The sequence below is a fragment of the Trichechus manatus genome, unplaced genomic scaffold, assembly GCF_000243295.1.
Source record: "Trichechus manatus latirostris isolate Lorelei unplaced genomic scaffold, TriManLat1.0 scaffold00176, whole genome shotgun sequence".
Classification (NCBI taxonomy): Eukaryota; Metazoa; Chordata; class Mammalia; order Sirenia; family Trichechidae; genus Trichechus; species Trichechus manatus.
This window is the reverse complement of record NW_004444112.1, coordinates 4,429,230-4,446,660: the sequence shown is the minus strand read 5'-3', so window position 1 is coordinate 4,446,660 and position 17,431 is coordinate 4,429,230. Positions and strand designations below refer to the sequence as shown.

The following is a 17,431-nucleotide window of genomic DNA, read 5'->3' as shown; positions in this document are numbered from 1 at the left end:
TATGGGTGAATCTGAGGTGCAGGCATTTTGGAACAAGAAATGTTTACTTGCTAAAAGAGTTTGTAAGAGAATCAGGCTTTAGAAAGGCTTACTCGTATATATAAACAATTCCAAATAAGAAGTCATTTAAGGGAGAAAATTGCATACAATTACCAAGGTTATCAAGTTTACATTAGTCTGATTGTGGTGGAAAATAGCAGTTGTCTTGCCTGATTATAATGTCCACAAACGTCATTGTACATCTTCAGACATGAGCATTATAAATGTCAGGTGTAAAGTTATTTTTGTAAGGAATTTCATCAACTTACAGGAAATACTAAGGGCTTTAATTATTTTGAGAACCAGAATAAGACCGATGAGCCTGCTATTTTGGTTTATCTCGTATGCAAAATGTTTTTGCTTCCACAAAACATAAGTATGAGACACTGATAAGAATGTTACGTACACTGTCTCATTTATTTCACAATAATGTTACGAGGTAAGTATTATCCCCAAAAAGGAAAGTGAAGCTAAAAATTTTATTAACTTCATGAGGTCACAGCTTGTAAAGTGTTTAGCACAATGCCTGAATACAGCTAGTATTCAAAATATGATACACAGACATTCGTATCACAGATAATTGTTTTGTTCTGATTATAAAATACCTATGGAAAACATGGCAGAAAAGGAAATTAGGGATTTTGCTTTACCCTACTGGCTGTTACCACTTTATTTAGATTTCCAAAGTATAAAAAACAATGATATCAAAGATATTTTTTTAAAAAAAGCTTTTCGCTTTTCCTTCCATTCCTCTGATTTGTTCACCCAGTGAATCTCTAGTATCTGAAGAGATTGAGGTCTGAGAGACTGAATACACAAATGGGGGGTGGCTAGATCTTATATAAAAATAAACCAAAACAAAACCAAACCAGTTGCTGTCGAGTCCATTCTGATTCAGTGATCCTATAGGACAGAGTAGAACTGCCCCATAGGATTTCCAGAGAGCAATTGGTGGATCTGAACTGCTGACCTTTTGGTTAGCAGCCAAGTTCTTAACCACTGCGCTGCCAGAGCTTCTATATAAAAATAGAACTCTGAATTAGAACCTCTGCAGCAACCAGACCAAGAGGCCAAACCAGAACCTCTGCAATTGGCTCAAAATGGTCAGGACTTAGTCAATAGCTGCCAGCTTCCCTAATTGTTGCCCCCACTTACAACTTATTACCAAACAGTGAAAGCCAAATATGCTGCTGTAACCAATTTCTGGGCATCACAAACTGTTAAATGCTCAGCTGCTAACCTAAAGGTTGGCAGTTCAAACCCACCCAGAGGTACCTCAGAGGAAAGCCCTGGTGAGCTGCTTCCTAAAGGTCACAGCCATGAAAACCTTATGAAGCACACAGTTCTACACTGCACACATGCAGTTGCCATGAGTCAGAATCAACTGGATGGAAATGTTTTTTTAAAACTAGTCACATAGGATGTCCTGCTTCTAGTTAGCTCACCTGCAGCTCCCCCATGCCAACAGCCTCCAGTCAGGGCATATCTGAAGCCTTCCCTTTCTTCTACTCTAAAGCTTTCCAAAACTCCCTTCCTTGCCTTTGAGTCCCTGCCAAACTCAGGTGATGGTGGCTGACTTCCTTGCTATAGCAAGCTCTGAATAAATAGTGCTTGCTTCTCATTTAGGAGCCCTGGTGGCACAATGGTTAATTGTTCAGCTGCTAACTGAAAAGTTGGCGGTTCAAACCCACCAGCTACTCTTCGGGAGAAAAGACCTAGCCTAGGAAACCCTATGGGGCAGTTTTACTCTGCCCTGCAGGGTTGCTATGAGTCAGAATCGACTCACTGGCACCAACACTTCTCATTTAGGTGCCTGGGTGGCGCAAGTGGTTAAGCGCTTGAATACTAACCATAAAAGTTGGTAGTTGGAACCCATCCAAATGTGCCTCGGAAGACAGGCCTGGTGTCTTCCTAAAGGTCACAGCCTTGAAAACCCTGTGGAGCAGTTTTACTCTGCACACATGGGATCGCCATGAGTTGAAATCGGCTCCACAGCAACTAACAACTTAGTTGAGTCTTCTTCATTTATTTCCATGGGTCTGAGAGACCAAGTTTGTTTTCCGTCCCCAACATCTAGGAAGAAAGGCCTTTTGATCTACTTCCAAAAATCAGGCAATGAAAACCATATGGATCACAGCAGTGTGATCTGTAACCCATCACGAGGATGGCCCAGGACCAGGCAGTGTTTACTTCTGTTGTGCCATGAGGTCTCCATGAGTTAGGGCAGGGAAACTAACAACAAAAAAAGTTCCAGATTGGAATTCTGAGCTTCCTTTCCAAGCCTCCTCCACTTCTAGCCTCCCCATCTCAGAGGATGGCACCGGCTGCTGGAGCCAACTGTATTACCCAGATGTCTGTGCACCATGCGGAACATTACTGGGCCAAAGGTGGCCCAGGAGAGGGCTGTCCATAAATGTGGATAATGTCTGGCAGGACTCCCAGCATCCTCCTCCTGACCTTGTTTTTTTTTTTGGCGGGGTGTGGGGGTGGGCTGCTCTTTTGTCAGTCCCTCCAATAATTTTCTTTTGTCCATCCCTCCAGTAAGTTTCATGAAAAAATCCTGTTTTTTTTTTATCTGGAGTGGTAATGAATGTATAAGGAGCCCTGTTGGTGCACTGGTTAAGCACTCGGCTGCTAACCAAACTCACCCAGCGGCTCCACGGGAAAGAGACCTGGCGATCTGCTTCTATAAAGATTACAGCTTAGGAAACCCTATGGGGCAGTTCTGCTCTGTCACATGGGGTCCATCGCCGCCTCCCGATCCTCGGTTTCCCAGGTGGAAGAATGGATGGCCTCCCATCCACCATTCCGTACCCTTGAAAATGAGGCAGATCTGACACAGCGCTCTGGGCCTTGTGCCCGTTTTACACTGTAGAAGTCTTGCTGGAAAGCAGGGCTTTGAACGGGTTTGTTTTGGTACAGACCCCTGCTGAGCATTTGCGTCCCCACCCCAGACATACTGAATGAAAATCTACATTTTAATAAGATACCCAGGTGATTCTTATGTACACATAAGAATACATAAGTATATGTGTACATAAATATACATAAGTATCATATACTTGAGTATACATAAGTATCTTACACACGGAAGTATGTTATTAGTCAGAATCAACTCAGTGGCAACAGGTTTGGGTTTTTTTATACATAAATATACAAGAATCACCTGGGGTCTTGTTAAAATGTAGATTCTGATTCAGTATATTTGGAGTGGAAAGGCAAATTCTCAGAGTGAGGGTCAAACCGAGAACTGATTGGAATCCGTGCTCGAAAGGCGCTCCTCGTCTGAATGGATGGAGCTGGAAACTACATTACCTAGAAGGCTGTGCGTCGTGTGTGGGCGGCGGTGCTGGGCCAATGATGGCCAAGGAGAGGGGCGATTCCTGCGGACACGTCGGTGGGGGCGGGATTTCCTGCTCTTTCGTAGGGTACGCCATTTGCCTGTGGCGATTTGGTCCCTGCTGGCCTTGAGGTCTTGAGGCTAAGCGAGTGCTGCTCCCCAGTCCTCTCATCCAGACTGAGCCCGTATGTTCGAGTCGTGAACCACTGTAACGTTGCCCCTCTGCGCCCGCCCAGGCAGCAGGCTCTCCGGGACTCCGCACCGCCCTTCACCTTCGCAGTTGCCAAGGGCGGCGCCCTGGGCCTGGTGCGCCTTTCACTCGGGGAGACTGAGGCCCAGAGGGCAACAGTCAGCCGAGCTACCCCCAGCAAACGCAGTGCAGGGTGGGATCGTAGGGTCCCGGCCCGGCCGCCCCCTTGTTCAGGCCCTGCTCTCCTCACGGGGTCCCACGATGGCGGCGGCGGTGATGGACCCGGCCCAGGTGAGCGGAGGATGATTTCGGAATTGCTGCTTCTCTCTGAGGGGAGAGGGCTGGGCTGCTGTACGGGCTGGAAGCCGAGAAAGTTACTGGGCTTCTCTTTGCAGTAATTTGGCTTGTCACTTTATCCCCGTCTTACAGCAGTGTCAAGACTCTTGACAGCTACTCAGTAAGTTGATGAGGAATGAATGAGGCTTTCTCCAGGGGTTCTCATCGTACTTAGAGTAAACCTAACCTCCCACCTTCCCCTTTGGAGTCTTGGTGGCGCAACGGATAGACACTTGGCTGCTAACCGAAAGATCTGGTGTTCAAACCCACCAGGGGCTCCACGGGAGAAAGACCTGGCGATCTGCTCTCCTAAAGATTGCAGCCTAGAAAACTGTATGGGGCAGTTCTGCTTTGTCACATTGGGTCACTATGAGTTGGAATCGACTCCTTGGCACCCAGCAATGACAACAACAGAACAGTGTCGGGACACTGACAGCTGCTCTATAAGTTGTTGAAGAATCAATGATGCTCCCTCTGGGGTTCCCATCTTAAAATAAATCCAACCCCCAACCTTGACCTGCAAGTCCCTGCCCAATCCACCCTGACCAACAACCTCCAACCTTGCCTCCTTTCATTTTCTCTTGCTCACTGCTCTCCAGACACACCAACTTGACCATGGTAGGTTCTCTTCCATTTCAGCCTTTGTCCTTGCAGTTCCCACTGCCTGGGACACTGTCTCTAGATCTCTACAGAGCTCCCCTATTCACATCCTTCTGGCCTCTGTTCACATGTCACCTATTTGGAGTGGCTTTTCCTGGCAATTCAGGCTAAAGTAGATCCTGCCCTACTTGTCTGTGGTCTGGCATTTTTTGTGTAGGGAATCTGGCAAAATTACAAAAGCCTCCTGCGTTGAGGTTTTCTAGGATGTGGGAGCCAAGAGGAAAATGAACAATCATAACAAAAGATCCATGATTGCCAGCTGCTGTTGAGTCTTTGATATAGGATGTTGGTCAGTCATGGTTTAACCCTCAACTCATCAGAGTTGAGTGGTAGTATTACCACTTGTTTTATACAAGAGGCTGTCAGAGCTCAGAGAGGTTAAGTTACCTGCCCAGGGCACACAGCTCTTAAAAAGTCGTACCCAGTATGTTGACCACCAGAGCCTGTGCTTTTACCCACTCCTCTACACAGTGGATGGGGAAGTCCTGTGGGTGACACCTGAAGTGAATTTTGCAAGGCAGGTGGTCCTTCCAGCAGATGACTTTGGGCATACTGGGGAGGGGATGCAGGTCATTTCAGGCAGGGGGATGTATGTAGACACAGGAGAAGTATTGGTTGTTTCAGGGGGCCCAAGAGGGCCTTGTGTGGTTGCTATGGTCTCTTCCACCCCCACCCCACACACATACCTGCTGAGATTAGGTCCTGGGAGGGTGAGAGGGTGTGGTCCTTTGCTGGATGTTATCCCACTCTCAGTAAGTGCAGACAGTGTGGCTAGTCAAAGGCCCATGTTCTCATGACAATAGCCTGCGTTGTCCCTGCCACTCATGTTCCCTGGTCCTGAAGTATCGTGGCCTGCTGTGAGAACTCAGGAAGGATAAATAGGCTGGTGATTCACCGTGAATCTCCCAGGGAGTCTTCCAGGACCAGGGGAACCAGGGATGCAGGGAGCTGCCCAGCCCCTGCCACTCCCCAGGCAGGTACCACCCACAGGGCCTGTCCTGTGAGTTCAGTGATGATGGCTCTGCTCCTCTGCCCACATTCACAGAAATGTTTTTGGCAGTGGCTGTAATGGATTTAACAGCAGAAATTATTGGAAATGCTTCCCAACCTCGTTCCCGTGGATTCACTTTGGTGGAGGAGGGGTGTCATGATTACTCCACTGGACCCTGGAGCAGAGGGACCTGCATTCAGGTCCTGCCCATGGTCATAAGACGTGTGACTCTGAGTAGATTGATAGAGCCCTCTTGGCCTCAGGTCGAAGACTATGATGTGGGGAGGATGATGGTGTTCACCTCACTGCTGTGGGGGGATTAATCCCAAAGCATGCTGAGCACTGGACGTTGTCTCTAAATCTCACAGCTGTTGTGGGTGAAATGGGAGCTCTTATTGATCCAGAAGTCGAGGCTCAGTGAAATGAAGCGAGCACCCCAAGGTCACACAGCAGGTAAGTGTCGGATTCAAGAGTTTGGAGTCAAATCACAGGAATCTGGCTTCAGAGCTGGGGACTTAGTTGCTTTAGCATGGCATATTGAGCCTTCAGCACAGGGAAGTTACACAGTGAGGTGAGATCCAGTGAGACGCAGCTGCTGGTTATTATCCTTTCCCTCTGACATCTCAGAGCCCTTACTATCTGTATCTCACAGTTTACATGGGATTGTCATTGTCTTCTGTCATTCTTCAGTGGTTCCGCATGGAGCCTCCTCTTTTTTGGACTATTTGAGTCTATCCAAAGTCGTGCCCTCCTCCCCATTAAGCCCAGCACTGAGCTAGGCCCCCAGGAGTTACTTGGTGATCTGGGCCTTGAGTCTCTCTGCATCTTTATCATTGATGCAGACACAGGCTCTAATCCCATCCCACATCTTCCCAAGGCAAACACCACTGCCTCTGTTTGACTCTTCAGGTGTCTGTGACATTTGAGGATGTGGCCGTGACCTTCACCCAGGAGGAGTGGGGGCAGCTGGACCTGACCCAGAGGAGCCTGTACCAGGAGGTGATGCTGGAGAACTGTGGCCTGCTGATCTCTCTGGGTAAGACCTCATCTCTCAACTGTATGAGGGACCTGCAGACTCTTTCATCCCACCCTTTCACTCCAGACTTGGCTCATCAGGATGGCCTCTGGAGCCCACCCTCTCTTCTTCCCACAGCTTCAGTCATTTTCCGGACTCATCTTTTCTCGTCTGGTCTCTCTATGTCTCTTTGGGCAAGAAACATAGTTCCCCTTTGGCTAACCTCCAAAGAGCAGGGATGTGTTGGAAGGAAATAGACTGTCTCGTGGAACCCAGAGGCAGGCACTCCAGCGGGGCCCCAGGACGGACTGCTGTCAGGAATTCAGAAGAACCACGATCATGCCCTGGTTTCCGAGTCCCTTGTCCTGGCTTCTCTCTGCAGGCGTGCTCCTGTCACTCTGTTTGCACAATGGCCTTTTCTGCCCCAGTGAGTTTGCAGCATGAAGTAACCACTCCAGTCCTTGCTGTCCTGGGCCCCCAGGTTCCTCGTCACTACTTATCTGCACATTTGTGTTGCTTCTCTCTCTCTCTGTGCAGCTGGCTTCTGTGAGGCATCTTTGACACAGGAAATGGCCACCTGAGTCCACATTTCCCTCATTTCTCATCCTGGTGTCCAGCATGGGCTGGCCTTGGTCTGACTGGCCAAGCTCGGCTGAGTTAAATGTTCCCACAGCCCAATTAGCAGGGCTGTGGGTGATAGATGTTCTCCCAGACAGGGGTGAGTCAGGCAAGGCCCTCAGGAGGTGTTTGCCTTCAGTACCACCCAGTGTTGTACTAAACAGCATGATCTCAGTTATGAGGCACCTTTATTCCCTGAGGCCTTAGGATCGTTTCTGGTTTCCTAAAGCCTGGGCCATGATCCTCCACTGGTACAAGAAATAAGTTTAGAGCAATGCATTTTAGCAGTTGGCAGTTTTGCCCCTCAGCAGACATTTGGCAATGTCTGGATGAGTTTTTTTTTTTAAGTATTATTTTATTGTGTTTTTGGTGAAGGTTTACACAGCAGTTTAGGTTCCCATACAACAACTTCTACACAAGTTGTTCAGTGACATTGGTTACATTCTTCCCAGTGCATGAACATTCTCATTATTTCCATTCTGGTTGTTCCAGTTCCATTCTGGATGGATTTTTTTTATCATCACACCTGGGGCTGGGGATGCTAGTGGCACCTAGTGAGAAAAAGCCAGAGATGCTGCACTGCACAGCCCCCTCAACAGAGAATCACTCAGCCCCAGATGTCAAGAGTTCCGAAGTTGGTAAATCCTGTCTTAGATGATTCTCTGCTTGGGGATAATGACATCTTAGACCATCCAATTTGGGGACAGGGAAGTGTTAAATGTCCAGGGAAGTTCTTGAAACTTAGCTTAGGGTAAGACATTCCTACTTCTAGAAAACTGGAATTATGTCCTATTTCAATAAGAAGAGATAAAGCAAGGCTGGAAAAGAGCATTACATATTTTATGAAGTTTTTTAAACGAAAAGTCCTCCATCTTGTTTTGCCACCCTCCTTAAGCACCTTTCACACTGATGTCTCCCGATATCACTCTGCCCTGGCTGTCCTGGGTTCCTGCAGTTTCCCCAAACGTGCATCCGTTTTGGGCCTTTGCACTTACTGTTCTCACTGCCTGGTGCGTGCTCTCCAGCATTTCACACGGCCAGCCCCTTCTCAGTACGTTACCACCTCTCACCCAGCTGTTTTCTGTTCATAAAGTATCGTGTAAGTGCCACCCTCTGTCATGCTTGCTTTCTGCCATTACCCTGTTTATATCGTTCTAAGCCAGTGGAGTGATATTGCCCCCATGCCAGGGGATATTTGGTAATGTGTGGAGATATTTTTGATGGTCACAGCTGAGATAGGTGTGCAACTAGCATCTAGTGGAGACACGTAGAATGCTGCTAAGCATCCTTAAGATGCACAGGACACACACAGCAAAGAATTGTTTGGACCAAAATGTCAATCATGCCAAGGCTGAGAAAGCCTGTTGTAGAGGGTGCTGAGTCCAGGAGTAATGATGGTGATCATAACGATGATGACAATGACAGTAATTGTTAACTGGCATTGAGGGACACCCTGAGAAAGTCATTCCTGTTTTCCTTTTCTTTCCCACTTCCTGATTGTTGAGAGAATGTCCAGGTTTAGTGCTGAGTCTTTTCAAAAGAGGGAGCCGCCTCAGACACAGTCCTGAACGGTCTGCCTGAGTTCCCTGGGGCCTTCTAGCGTTGTTTCAGTTGCACTGTAATTTTTCATGTAACCCTCCATCAAGGCAAGTGGCTCTGTTTTTGCCATTACCAGAACAATACAAGGATCCATTCTTGAAGAAATCTAAGAACCATAAAAAGGAACCCTGGTGGCATAACAGGTAAGTGCTCAGCTGCTAACTGAAAGATTGGTGGTTCAAACCTACCCAGTGGCTCCGTGAGAGAAAGACCTGGTGATCTGCTCCTGTAAAGATGACAGCCTAGGAAGCTCTGTGGGGAAGTTCTACTCTGTCACATGGGGTCACTTTGAGTTGGAATTGACACGTTAGCATACAACAACAAGAACCATAAAAGGTGGGTCACTTTTAAGAAAAGCAATTATTAGTGTTCACAGCTAAGGTCTCCTATTCATTGACCCCGTGCTAGGTCTGTTCCAGGCACTGTTCATGCTCTACCCATTTAATTATCTCAGCATCTCCTACCCTGGTAAAGTCTGGAAAACAAGGCCAGTGTGGTGAGTCCCTTATAAAGCACAAATCCTTCAATGTAGGAGACACATCTTCATTTTGAAATGCTGTCCTCTGCCATTTTTTTGTGGTAAAAGTCCTTTTTTGTGTGTGACTTGTGAATGAGAGTAGATGATATTTAGTGTTTGTATAAATGTCTATATGTGACCATATCAACTGTGCATTACCATTTTTACATTTTTTTTAGTGGTTTATGAAATGCCCAAGTCTGGGCATCACCAAGTCTTCTCCCTTTGGCCTCCATTCCCTGAGGATTGAATCCTCCCATTCATGTCCTCACTTCACCACCACTAACTACTTGGTCCAGTGCTGCTGGCCCCACACAGGTGTCCTCCTTCCTGGAGCCCATAGGAGACTAGGGCCTGGAGCGAGACTCCTGGTGTTCAATCCCAGCTCCACTCCTTAAAAGCTGTGTGGCCCTAGGCAAATTACTGAACTTCGCTGTGCATCAGGTTGCTCATTGGTAAAATGGAATAGTATCATATCTACTTGATAGGGCTGTTGCAAGCATAAGTGAGTTCTGAAAAGGGCTCAGAACCATGCCTGGTGATACCTGGCTGTGTGCAGGTTAGCAGTTGTGACCCCTACCACTGTTATACCACTGTTAGTGTCATCGTCGTTATGATCATCAGCATTACTTCTGGACTCAGCACCTTCTAGAACAATGTTGTGTCGCTTTGTGGTTAAGTAACACAGATACCAGAGATGGCTAGACCTGGGTTTTCGTCTTGGTTCAACCATTCCCCAGTTCTGTGCCTTTTGGCAGATCACTTTGTCTGCCTGAGCCTTGGTTTCTTTACCTACAAAATTGGCTATATTTCCTGGAAATGCTGTGGGGAAATCCTAAAATAGATTCCCCATTTTGAAGAGCAGTATAAAACTCTGCTTAGGATCTAAAAATAGACTTAGATCGGTAAAGATACATACCATGTTCCTGAATGAAAAGAGTCAATATTTTAAATATATGTGTTCTTCTCTAAGTTACTATGTAAAGTTAATTCAATTTTTTTTTAAAGTTATGCATTTAAAGTGCTTGGCACGATCCCGAGGATTTGGTTACACCCCTTAGATTCTAGTTTTTTACTTAATATTAGGATTGAAAGAAGGAGCCCTGTGGCACAGTGGTTAAAGCACTTGGCTGTTAACCAAAAGGTTGGTGGTTCAAATCCACTAGCCACTCTGTGGGAGAAAGATGTGGCAGTCTGCTTTCATAAAAGATTATAGCTCTGGAAACTATATGGGGAAGTTCTACTCTGTTCTGTAGGGTCGCTGTGACTCAACAGCACTGGGCTTGGTTTTTATTAGGACTGAAACTTCTGTGACAGTGTGGCAAATTGATTAAGCACCTGGACATGAGGACTACATTTCAAAGAAGTCTTCACAGGAAGTAACATTTGGGCTAAGACCCAAAGAGTTAGAGCAAGGTAGGTGAGAGAACAGCATTCTAGGTAGAAGGACCAGTGTGTGCAAAGGCCCTGAGGTGGCGAGGCACATGACTCCTGACGGACGGATTACTGAGCTTGGTGCCAGGCTTGCAGCAGACACCAGTGAGCATTTGCTTAGTGTTGACTGGTTGAATACTGGGCTGTGGTTCAGGCTCTGCTGATTAAGCCTTACTATGGGTCTGGTGCTTTGGCCATTGACTTATCTACAGAGCCTTTAAGTCCTTTACCCCCACATCTGTCCATATACATGTTGGGCTGGAACTAACAGAAGACAGCTCAAATGGGCTTCACCCTGAAGGAAATTTATTATCTCACCTAATGAGCAGCCCAGGGGCGGGGATGGCTCCCAGGTTGGTGGGTGACAACCCAGTTGTCTGTTTATTTGCTTCTTCTCCTTGGTCCAGATCCTCAGGTGGGTTATCTGAAAGTAGTCGCAGGGTGCTTCAGGATGACAGCGGCAGCAGTTCCCTTCATTCAGCCTTCCTGGAATTAAGGCTTGCACTTCACAGAGTGGCCGGTTAGGTCACCTGCCTACCTCACACTACTGATGATCAGGATGCAGTTTGCAAATTGAGAACACCACTAGTGCATCTCATCTTCCCTGGGTGTCAGAATCATCTGAGGAGATTTAAAATCTATGAATTTACAGGCCTCCCCCTCAGAGATTCAGTTTCAGTTGATCAGTGAATGGGACCCAGACAGCCCCAGGGGATTCTGATGCACAGGCAGATTGAGACTCACTGACTTGGATTAATTAGACAGCACCTGGAAGGAGGGAGTCATTTCCCTGGGTTCTGTGGCTGTGTCTGAATAGTGTTGGGATTCTGTAGGCTGGAGGTCAGCCAGCACTAGTGTCCACAGTTTGGGGGTCCAAGGATGGTGTTTTTATCTTGGGTGTCCAGGTCACAGGTCAGCATTTTGTTTGCTTCGATGGGAGCAGCCTCATTCCAAGGTCTCGTTCCCATCCTGAAGTCCCAGACTAGACTGAGAAGTTCTGTTTCTTCTCACAAACATCCCTGTGTCCTCTCCCTTCTCCTTGTCAGGGTGTCCTGTGCCCAAACCAGAGCTGATCTACGAGCTGGAGCTCAGGCAGAAGCTATGGGCCGTGAAGAAAGACCTGTCCCTAAGCATCTTTCCAGGTGGGTGACTGAGAGCTGTGCAGGTGGGGGGCCCTGCAGCTTGCAAACTGTGAGGAGACCACTGACCCTGGATCCCCTCAGGAAGCTTTTTGTCATTATCTCTCTGGGGACGTGGGAGTGATGGAGCCCTTTGACTTGTATTCCCTCCCCTCTCCCACCCCCATCACACACTTCACTGCTTCTGAGGAGGAGTGCCACATGTAAGCCAATATCAGGCTCTGGGCTCTTAACTACATGGGCTTAAAAATTTTTAAGATTTGTCACTCGTCAGCCTTGTGACCCAAGCTAGCTATTGTAACAGATGAACTCCAGTCTTGGTGGCTCAACAGACAAAAACTATTTCTCTCACACATACCAAGATCCATGTGGACCTGAGTGCTGTAGCACATAGTATTCAAGGACTTAGGAGTACTGTGTCATCACCATGACATCCTGTAGCTGGCAGAGGACAAAGGAGAGAGGAATCACAGCCTCCTCTGCACTTCTCAGATCTACTTATAGTCCACTTGCAAGAACTGGGCATCTGATCAAAGTTGGGCGCATGAGTACAGGTGGTCGAGTTGTGTGCCCAAGGAGAAGAGCAAATGATTTCATCAGTATCCACTCAGTCAACTAATGTTCCATCTATTCCTGAAAAATGATAGTAGTAATAGTTTCTGTGTTATTGGGTTGTGTGAGGATGTAATCAAGATAGTGTGTGAAACTGCTTAATGCGGTGCCAGACCCACAGTAAGTGGCTCATCAAAAGTCAGCCATTAGTATTATTTACGTCATGCTATTAGCTGCAATCATTAATGATAATATCTCACCTTTCTTTCTGAACTCTGAGGAAGACGGGCCTTTCTTTCTCTCCCACTTACTCTTTCCAGCTATACTTTGCATCCCACCTTGTCCCAAATTCTTCATCCACCTATCTTTCTCATTGTCAGATGCTCAGAAAGAGTCCCTTTCCACATGTATTCCTGCTCTACTCTTTGGTAAAACCTCAGGGTGCCATTTGGCCTTCTCTGCCCCACATGTGGCCTACTGAGGGCACTTGTTGATTGGCACCACTGTGGAGTCATGCCCTCTGTCTGTTGCTCAGCCAGCCAGTGAGCATCTCATTCCAGCCCGTTCAGCCCTTCAGAGTCTGTTCCAAACCTTCACCCCTTCTTCCATCCCACATCTCTACATGACTGTCTCAAAGGCACCTCTGACTTGCTTTGCGATCTGAAGGAAGTCACATGATTTCCGTGTTTCTCAATCTGCCTAACAAGGAACCCATGATCCTGCCCACTCTTCCCACCTCCCAAGTTTCAGTGAACGGTCCTGCCATCTCAGCAGGTTAGAAGACTGGTTACAGTCTCAGACAACTCCTTAACACCTCCATCTCCATCAATCCCTACATCTAGCATTTTGCATTATACACACCTCCTGAATCTTTACCTCCATCCTATCTGTCCTCACACTTAGCCAAAGCTGTCATCATATTTTTCCTGGATGATGGTCGTAGACTCCTAACTAATCCCTCCATATCTGCTCTGAGCCTCTGGTCAATGCCATGTCCAGCACCAACTCCCCCAAGCCACTCACATCTTGTTCCAGTAATCACCACTTCCCCAGCCAATTACGTCTCAGCGTATGACTGCTGATGTGTCAGCATGTTTACATATGAAAAGTAAAGCCTACTTCGTCATATTGCTTGACACTTGTCTTAGTTATCTCATGCTGCTAAAACAGAAATACCCCAAGTGGGTGGCTTTGACAAACAGAAATTCATTTTCTCACAGTTCAGGAGGCTAGACGTCTGAATTCAGGGTGCCGGCTCTAGGGGAAGTCTCTTGTGTCTTTTCAGCTTCTATTCCTTGGTTTCTTGGTGATCTTCATGTGGTATAGCATCTTTCTTCCCCCCATCTCAGCTTGCTTGCTCTTTTTATATCGCAAAAGAGAATGACACAAGACACACTCTACACTAATATGGCCTCATTTAGCATAACAAAGAAAATCCATTCCCAAATGGGATTATAACCACAGGTATAGAGGTTAGGATTTACCACACATATTTTTCGGTGACACAGTTGAATCCATAACAGCCTCAACCCTTACACACTGATCTGAAACTCTCATATCTGCAGCTTCCCTTCTTACCTCCCTAGAGGAGGTCTTCCTCTGGCCATGGCCAGTGCTGGCACCAGAGTCTACATGACACCTTTCTGGGGAGTTTCCTTCTTCACTTACAGTGTGCCTCTTCTGTAACCTCATCCTTTCTCTACTCAACATGAAAACACGCTGAAGTTCATTTCACTTGGAGAAAATAAAACAAAAAATTCACATGGCTGTATACTGGCCTCAAACTGACCTTGACTGTACTTTCCCTGGGCACCTGAGCTTCTTGGAGGAGTGTTCTCATTCTTGGAAGAGATGCCTATCCTTAGGTTTCCTGCCTCCCCTTGACTCTGATTTTCTTTCACTTTTTGACCGAAGTGATGTGTACATATGCAGTGATACGTACAATATGAAGAGGTCAGCTTGACGAATATTTTCATATGTATAAACCCAAATGAGTAAAGAGAATCTGTCAGTATATAGAATAGGTCTACCACCTCAGCAGGCTCCTTGTGCCCCCTTGTAGTCAGTATCCCCTTCTACAAAGGTAATTTATATTTAGATTTTTAATAGCACATTAGTTTCAGCTCTGAATGGATATAAATTGAACCCCACTGTAAGCTTTATGAAAGGAACCCTGGTGGCACAGTGGTTAAGTGCTTGACTGCTAACCGAAAAATCAGCAATTCAAACCCACCAGCTGCTGTACGGGGGAAAGACCTGGTGATCTGCTTCCCTAAAGATTACAGCCTAGAAAACCCTACGGGGCAGTTCTACTCTGTCCAATAGGATCGCTATGAGTCGGAATCAACTCAACAGCAGTGGGTTTTTATACGCATTCTGTTGTGCCTGTCCTCTTTTGATCATCATCACGTCTGTGGGAGTTTTTTCTACGTGGTTGCACTTAGTTGCATTTGGTTCTTTTTTGTACTGTGTAGTATCTCATAGTGTGAAAAACTGCCATTCATTTTTGTGTTTTCCTCCTGATGGACATTTGTGTTGTTTTCTGTTTTGAGGCATTATGTTGTTCATTCATTGGTTTTCTGCTGTCCGGTATTCTGTTGCATGGCTCTACCAAAGTGTATCCATCCACTCCCTGGGGCATTGAATTGTTTACATTTTTTTCATTCTCACACATGGTGGTGCTGTGAACATTATATACATGAGTACTCTTGCCCATATGCAGGGTGCATTTTGGTAATGGTCTTAGTGAGCTAGTGCTGCAATAACAAATACCACGAGTGGCTGGCTTTAACAAACAAATTGATTTTGTCACAGTTTAGGAGGATAGAAGTCTGATGTAGGGCATGGCTGTAGGGGGAGGCTCTCTATGTCAGCTCTTGGGGAAGATCTTTGTCTCCTTCAGCCTCTGGTTCCCGGTTTTTGGTGATCTTCATGTAGCATCTGTCTTCCCCATTTGTCCTTGTTTCTGTGCCTGAGCTGTTCCTTTTATATCTCTAAAGTAATTGGTTTAAGACACACCTTACAATGATAGAACCTAATTAACATAACAAAGAAAACTATTCCCAGTGGAGTTATATCCATAGGTATAGGGGTTAGGATTTAAACGCATATTTTGGGGGGACACAATTCAATCCGTAAGAGTGACATTTCTAGGAGTGGAATTACTGGTTTACAGGCTATGTGAATGTTCAGTTTTACAAGATAATTCCCATTGTTTTCTAAAGAGATTATACAAATTTAAACTTCACAAGGAAAATGCAAGCGGTTTCATTGATCCACGTCCCATCCGGTACATGATACTATAAAGATCCTCAGTTTTTGCCAGTCAAATCAGTAGAAAATTGTATCCTGTCTTATTTGATCTTGGGAAACTCTAGTGGCGTAGTGGTTAAGAGCTACAGCTGCTAACCAAAAGGTCAGCAGTTCAAATCCACCAGGTGCTCCTTAGGGATTCCCTATGGGGCAGTTCTACTCTGTCCTGTAGGGTGGCCGTGAGTCAGAATTGACTCGACGGCAAGGGGTTGGTTGGTTTGTTTTATATGTGATCTCGATTTGTGTTTCATGTTTGGGAATTTGGGCACTTCATCATGTCTTGTCACCAATCTATATTTTCTGTGAAATATTCGTTTATGATTATTTTTCTATTAAGTTGTTTGCCCTTCTCTTTTTGATTTGTAGTGATTATTTGTACATTCTTGATAGTAATTTTTTATCAATTATATTTGCTACAGATATCTTCTTTTAGTTTTTAACCTTATTTTTTCATTATCTTTAATGTATATTTTGAATAGTTGCTTATTTTAGTGTAGTCTGATTTATAAATCTTTTATGATTAATGGTTTTATTACTTATTAAGTAATCTTGCTTTACCCCAGTATCGAAAAGATAGTCTCATTTAGTTTATACTAAAATTTGGTGTTTGACATTCAAGAGTTTATTGATCTGAGTTGGTTTGAGTATGATGTGTAGTAGGAATGCAATTTTATGTATTCCCCATGTGAGTAACCAAATTTTGTAGCTCTGTTTACTAAATAGTCTCTCCTTTCACCACTGAGCTGCTCTGCTGCGTATCAGAGCTCCATGTATGTGTGAGCTGGTTACTGAGCTCACTCTTCTTTTTCATTGCCAGTTTGTCTTAGCTCTGTGCCAGTACCACACTGCCTTGATGATTTATTACTTCATAATAATGCTGTTACCTGATAGGGTAGATCCCCCTCCTTACTCTTCCTCAGGGATATTATTGGCCATATGCTCTTTCGTATGAATTCTAGAATCAGCTTATAAAGTTCCATGATAAACTTAGTTGGGATTTTTTATGAAGTTGTACTGAATTCATGTATTGATATGGCTAGAATTGTCAGCTTTATATTATTAAGTTCTCCATTTTTATAGATCTTTAATGGCTTCAAGTAAAGTGTTATAATCTTACTTATTTAGATGATGCTTGTTTTGCTAGTTTTTTCACCTAGCTGTTCCTCAGGCATACCAGACTCAGCATGTCCCCTCAGATCCTGCTGACGTTCTACCTTATAAGCCCTGTCCTGGGAATGGCTGTGCTCTTTCCCACCATCACCCAAGTCAGAACCTTGGGAATCAGCCTCCCCTGGGCCCTGCCTGTCTCTGCTTTCTCAGCATCACCCTCTCCTGCACAGCCGTTCCCTGGGTTCTCTTAAGACTCTGTGTCTTTGCTGGAGGCACCCCAGAAAGCATGGCCCCTGGTCTCTCCATCACCCCAGAACTAAAACAGTTTCTGAGGCCAGCTCTTCAGACAGGGATTGGACTGGACTGTGGGACATAAAGTGATACTCGTGAAGAATGTGCCTCTTAGACAAATAGATATAAGAGACTAAAGGGGCGGCTTCTGTCCAGAGGTGAGAGGGAAGGCAGAGAGAGTTAGGAGCTGGTTGAGTGTTCATGGGGAATCAGGGGCGGAGGGGAGGAGTGTGCTGTCGCAGAGTGGGGTGAGCGGTTGGGGTCTCATAAAAATGTATGTTAAAAAAA

General features: G+C 45.8%; 2 protein-coding genes across 2 annotated transcripts in view; one reads left to right on the top strand and one right to left on the bottom strand.

Annotated features, from left to right (window-relative positions):
• Positions 1-17,431, bottom strand: part of LOC101350500 (zinc finger protein 772) — a 287,781-nt gene that overhangs the window by 65,436 nt on the left and 204,914 nt on the right. The gene's annotated exons all lie outside the window — the stretch shown is intronic.
• The window catches only part of LOC111822431 (zinc finger protein 805-like), a 17,008-nt gene continuing 2,787 nt past the window's right edge, over positions 3,211-17,431 (top strand). The window contains 3 exon segments of the mRNA XM_023741289.1: positions 3,211-3,860; positions 6,466-6,592; positions 11,786-11,881. Coding sequence (XP_023597057.1) covers positions 3,831-3,860; positions 6,466-6,592; positions 11,786-11,881 — 253 coding nt within the window. The 5' untranslated portion in view covers positions 3,211-3,830.